Genomic DNA, 6,000 nt, shown 5'->3' with positions numbered 1-6,000 from the left:
CCTGTAAATGTTGAGCGGTAATTGTTTTGATTGATTGTTGTCCTGATAAAGCCATATATATGATCTGAACATGTAGAAATGGCAACCAAGCTAGAGCCTGTTTACATAACCCTGCATAGAGAATGTTCAGTTGGATCTGCAGTTTGTCCTGTGTACGTGTGTTAATGTCTGGCAATCCGTCCAATAAGTCTATATGAGTGCACAGGAGCAAGATTTGGAAGGCGATCGCCAGTTCCTATAGCAACCGTGATGTAAGCTGAGAGGGGCAAATGAGCCCCATCACCCTCTAACCCCCCTCCCCGTTTTCACTCCCTTTCTCCTTCACTCCCCCTCTGAAAGACACAATCCCCTGCTCATTGGGAAACTGGGTGTGTGAAAATGGCAAGTGCACAACGCGTTGCTGGATTATAGAATTCTGTTTTATGTTTTATTCATGTTCTTTTTTTAACATTGTGGATAAAGAGAAGAAAGCTGGAGCTCTCTGCTTGATAGCAAACACGTTTGGGTGTCGGGCAAGAAAGGTGTGTGTGTAATGTCTGTCTAGGAATTTGGTCAGTCTGCAATTGTGCTATGGCATCTGAAGCTATTCAGTGCACAATCCATCTCTACCATTTTCCAAACAGTAAGAAATGACCTGTGCTTATGTGCAACCATGCAAAATGCAAAAACTGGTAGAAATGTTCATTTAAAAATGTTGGACTTGTTCAAACTTTGTTGGGCCTTATTATTGTGATCATGTCGGCTTGCACATGACCTAGATTTGTTCTCAATAGTGTGAATAATTGTTCAGGCCTTTAAATGCATAACCTAGAAAATTGAATGCGGTCGCAATTACATTTTGTAAATGCTTTGGATGTACCTGAAGTATTATTAAGTTATTTTGATATAAATCCTTGAACACATCCTGCCTAAACTAATAACAGAATTGTGAATTTCATGTCTTTGTTAAACATGAACACATTATTTAGATGAACATTTTTCTGGTCTTAGCATCTCAATTTTTAAATGATTTCACCCTAACATTACCATTTTAAAACAGAAACTAATTATAAATGTGTAAATCATTAAGATGTTAATTTACTTACATGTTTAAGATCAATTTAGATTAGAGACAAATAACTCCCCTAAAAATTCTATAGAATTAGACATAATTTCAAATGCACTTTTCTTTTAATTATTACAAGGTGTTCAGACCCAATAGCAGTACAGCACTAAGTCAGGATGCTTCCTCCAGCATGCTTCATAGTTAAAAAGATGTTTTAATGTTGGTGGCTTGTCATAAAAAAATGAACCGAGACTTAAGAAGGTTTTACAGATTTTCTGGGATGCTTTTAATCTGTGTTGGCATCAAATATTGTTCTATTAAAGGAATATTTGCAGAACACTACTTCTAGCCAGAGTAGCAGACTTTCTCTTGTAATCGTCCACTGACATTTTATAATGTTCTTTGAAATTAGTTTTGATTAGGGCATGGTTCACATAAACAAATCTTCTGTGCCGGGGCATCATCACTTTTTATTGGGCAGGGCACCTCTACCCTCCAGTCTTATAAAATGGAACACCTGACTTGGAGAAGTCAGAGACTTGGTTAGTGCAGAGATTTAAAACTATCATAATAATGTTTTATATGGATGTATATAGGCAAGATGTTTTTACTTAGGCACAATGTGTTTATAATATATATTAGCCCAAATCTTATAGTATTTAAAATGCAGTAGGGGTCACAAACTTTTTTATTATACCACACACATCATATTTTTCAAGAAAAATTATTCAGTAAATGTATGTTATATGGACAGTGCATTACATGTTTAAACTCATGCGCTCATGTTCCCTTTCAGTGTAGTATTAAATTCGATTGATTCAATTGCTAATCTAATTTGTAGCACCTTACAAACATTAACCTAATTTAAAACAGAGCTCATTTGTAATGGGATAGGTTGCACTTTATCAAATGGGTGCCAGGTATAGCCTGGCACCTGAAATAATTAAAAATGACCCAGTTTGCAGGATACTTAACCAAGGTAGACCAATAATGTGGCTAAAAAGCCACAAACAAAAATAGAAAAGGTAAAAATGTATGCACACTATATGGACAAAAGTATAGGGACACTCGGGTTTAATACATCAATTACATAAAGGTATTTATATGGTTCCAACTTTGTAGCAGTTTAGAGAAGGCACAACGCAGAGAAGAAAAGCTTGGTTTAAGGAAACTCCAGTGGCCTGTACAGAGCACTGACCTCAGCCCCACTGAACAGCTCTAGAATGAAATGAAACATCAATTGAGGTTTTTTTAACCAACATCAGTGCCCAGCTGACAGATGCTCTTTGGACTGAATGGGCACTAGTTCCCACATATATACTTCAAAGTCTTCTCAAAAGAGTGTCTATTGTTAGATCACATAGAGGTCATAACACAGTTTGTTTTTGAAATCGGATGTCCAACAAGCTACTGTATATGTTGTGTATTTTGATGCATTTGACTAAACCTTGTGACTAAGAGTTTTAAATATGTGATGACACACACACACACACACACACACACACACACACACACACACACACACACACACACACAATATGCTCATCAATAAGTGGGCAAAGCTGTGAGAACCATGTTGCTAGACAACTGTCACAGTTCAGCATAATCTGAGCTAATGACTCAGGTCTTACAAGTGTTTGATAACCATGAAATGTTAAAACATTGTAACATGGGGAACAAGACAACATTTTAATTAACATTAAAATAATTAACCTTTTTCTCAAATCAGTTTTATGATGCAATTTACCAAAAAATAATATTTAGGCCATTGATCTGACATTGCTGTTTCTGACTAAAATATGCCTTTTTGCCTTACTGTGTTTATTTTTTTTTTATCTAAAGCTGTTGTCCTGGCTTACCTAATGAGGACTACCTGCACACAGTCCTCTGTCAGTGTACGAGGACCACATGGAGAACCGAAGCTCTCAGCCCAACGGCCAGCCAGGAGAAACTCCGCCTGGAGCCCGTCCACCTGAAAACGAGTCCCCGCTTCTCTCTGGTGCCACCTCACTTATCTCCCTCACCCAAACAGAGGAACTGTTTGACCTGATAGCCAGCTCCCAGAGCCGCAGACTGGATGACCAAAGGGCCAGCATAGGAGATAGGATGGGCATCACTATAGCACAGAACCACCTTGGCCATGTTTGTGAGGCCTGCAGACCACAGGAGCTAAGCGATGAGTTCTTTAACATGCTCATTAGATATCAGGTAATGTCAAACACATCAGACAGTACATAGAGGCTACTGCGAAATATTGTACTTTTAGGGCTGTTAACTTTGATTCGTGGCTATGTTTTCAATTACATCAATCCAGCTGACACTTTTTAATTATAAACTTAGGCTTGTCAAAGAGTCTTTGCAACTATATTAATTTCAGTAGGAGGTTCTTCTTGTTTCTACACTCACTGTCCATTTTATCAGCTTCACTTACCACATAGAAGCATTTTGAAGTTCTACAATTACTGACTGTAGTCCATCTGTTTCTCTGCATACTTTTTTAGTCTGCTTTCACTCTGTTCTTCAATGGTCAGGACCCCCGCAGGGCCACCACAGAGCAGGTATTATTTAGGTGGTGGATGATTCTCAGCACTGCAGTGACAATGGCATGGTGGTGGTGTGTTAGTGTGCGTTGTGCTGGTATGAGTGGATCGGACACAGCAGCACTGCTGGAGTTTTTAAATACTGTGTCCACTCACTGTCCACTCTATTAGACACTCCTACTTAGTTGGTCCACCTTGTAGAGATGATCACTTATCTATCGCTGCTGTTTGAGTTGGTCATCTTCTAGATCTCTTGGTGGTCACAGGACGCTGCCCACGGGTAGCTGTTGGCTGGATATATTTTTAGTTGGTGGACTATTCTCAGTCCAGCTGCTGTGTCTTATCCACTCATACCAGCACAACACACACTAACACACCACCACCATGCCATTGTCACTGCAGTGCTGAGAATGATCCACCACCTAAATAATACCTGCTCTGTGGTGGTCCTGTGGGGGTCCTGACTCCTGACCATTGAAGAACAGCATGAAAGGGGGCTAAAAAGTATGTAGAGAAACAGATGGACTACAGTCAGTAATTGTAGAACTGGAGTAAGTGGAGCTGATAAAATGGACAGTGAGTGTAGAAACAAGGAGCTGGTTTTAATGTTATGGCTGATCGATATATATGTGTTATACAGGTGTTACTAGTTTGCAGGTGAAATTTTATTAATCCTAAATATTTCCTTTTACACAAGAGCACCTAAAGTTAATAAAGGCAGCTTTAACAGGGCATGTAACTGAACCACTTGGCAGACTGAAGGACAAATTCATTTGGATTTTATAGCTGACATAATGCTACAATTTATTTTTTCCAGTGACAATTGTAAAATTTTATAAAGAAGTCATATTAGTCTGCAATTATTTTGTTAGCCTCTTGGGGTCCTTAGTCACTGGATCCCAGTGACAGTGGGCTAGAATAATTTTCTGCTGTGCCACCTGAGCGCCTGCTCCCATATAATGTTATGATTAATACAATTGTTAGTTCAGATCTGTGTATAATAAAGATTAAAGCTCAGTTTATTCCATTGTGTTTCATTCTGTCCACCAGTCCTGCCGGATCAACGATCAGAGGTGCTCTCTGCCTCCAGTTCCAGATCCAGATGAAGACTTTTTCAGTTTCATTCAGAAGGTGCAGGGTAAACGCATGGACGAACAGCGAGTCTCCTTCCATCCAGATGAGAAGGATGACACGGACTCTGAATCCACATCCAAACCGTCCAGTTAGAGGACTTCTGTTAGAGACTTTGGAATTTAGGAGTGACCTCTACTGGCCTGGTTATGACATTATGATGTGAAAGATAAATTTTAGATTGGGAAATTTGGTGAACCTGGTAGTCTAGGCCCAGCTTTATGGGATGATATCTAGAACCCTGTTTATCAATCCTAGACTTTGCACTACGTCGTAATGCACATTTTAGTGTTTCCCTTTCAATTCACTAACTTATTAACAATTCCTTCATGCTCTAGCACTGCCAATTTAAACAGGCCAATAATAGTGAGTTAGAGCAAGAAACACATCCAAACGGGCATGACGTAGGTACTTTCAGATACAGTTACTTGAAACTAATACACTGCAGTCAAGAGACACAAAGGTGGATGTAAACGTAGACAGCTAGATCCATGATGTTTAAGGAAATTAGAACAATTTCTTTGCATACATGTTTGCCCAGATTCCAATTCAGTTAAACATATTAACACACTGAGCACTTTTAATAGAAATGGTAGCACTACTAACTGTCTGAGTCTCTCAGAATTTGCAGGCAGGTTTTTGTTTTGTGCGAGTGGAAAATACTGTCCCACCACCCCCTGCATATGAATTAACAGGTTGCTGGCAGATGGGAGTGTGGCATTTTGCCATATGGTCGTCTATCATGGGACTTCCAGCTCATTTGACAACAGTCTGATTCCTAGATAAATAATCAAGATAGATAAAAAACAAACTAATTATTAACTGATGATGGCACACTCCTATCTGAAACTTTAAGCCAAGTCAGATTTTTTTGTGTAAAGATTTTGCATATTTTATTAATTATTAATTACTGCTGATAGACTGTTTTAAATCACCACATAACATTTTTCTATGTTTCAGTGAATAAAGTTAAGTGTTTTTAGTATGTCTGGTCATGATTACTCTGTCGACCTACTTCTCCATCTGCCGGATCTGTCACATATGGGTGATGACCACAGACAGTATTTTTAAAATACTGTAAAACCCTTTATTAAAAGATAAAGGAGAAAATATATTTTCTCAAATGAAAATATTGATAATGCATACATAAAGTCAATTTAAAACTACAGACATCAGGGTCTGGTTCATTCAGCAAAAGGTAGGAAACACACAGGGCAGACACACACACACACACACACACACTTAGGGCAATTTCTAGTAACTCGAATTGACCTGACTGCATGC

General features: G+C 38.7%; 1 protein-coding gene across 2 annotated transcripts; it reads left to right on the top strand.

The window, feature by feature from the left end:
- The first annotated feature begins 364 nt into the window (after window positions 1-364).
- Window positions 365-5,680, top strand: gpsm1a (G protein signaling modulator 1a). 2 transcript variants are annotated; one of them, XM_063018080.1, is made up of 3 exons: window positions 365-521; window positions 2,888-3,253; window positions 4,636-5,680. In XM_063018080.1, exons 2-3 carry the CDS (start codon window positions 2,954-2,956, stop codon window positions 4,810-4,812), a joined length of 477 nt encoding a protein of 158 aa, XP_062874150.1. In that variant the 5' UTR covers window positions 365-521; window positions 2,888-2,953; the 3' UTR covers window positions 4,813-5,680. The 2 variants fall into 2 exon arrangements, with proteins under 2 accessions (XP_062874150.1, XP_062874151.1); XM_063018081.1 differs by lacking the exon at window positions 365-521 and adding an exon at window positions 586-622.
- Window positions 5,681-6,000: the final 320 nt, after the last annotated feature.

The sequence above is a fragment of the Trichomycterus rosablanca genome, chromosome 21, assembly GCF_030014385.1.
Source record: "Trichomycterus rosablanca isolate fTriRos1 chromosome 21, fTriRos1.hap1, whole genome shotgun sequence".
Classification (NCBI taxonomy): Eukaryota; Metazoa; Chordata; class Actinopteri; order Siluriformes; family Trichomycteridae; genus Trichomycterus; species Trichomycterus rosablanca.
This window is presented reverse-complemented; position numbering and strand designations above follow the sequence as displayed.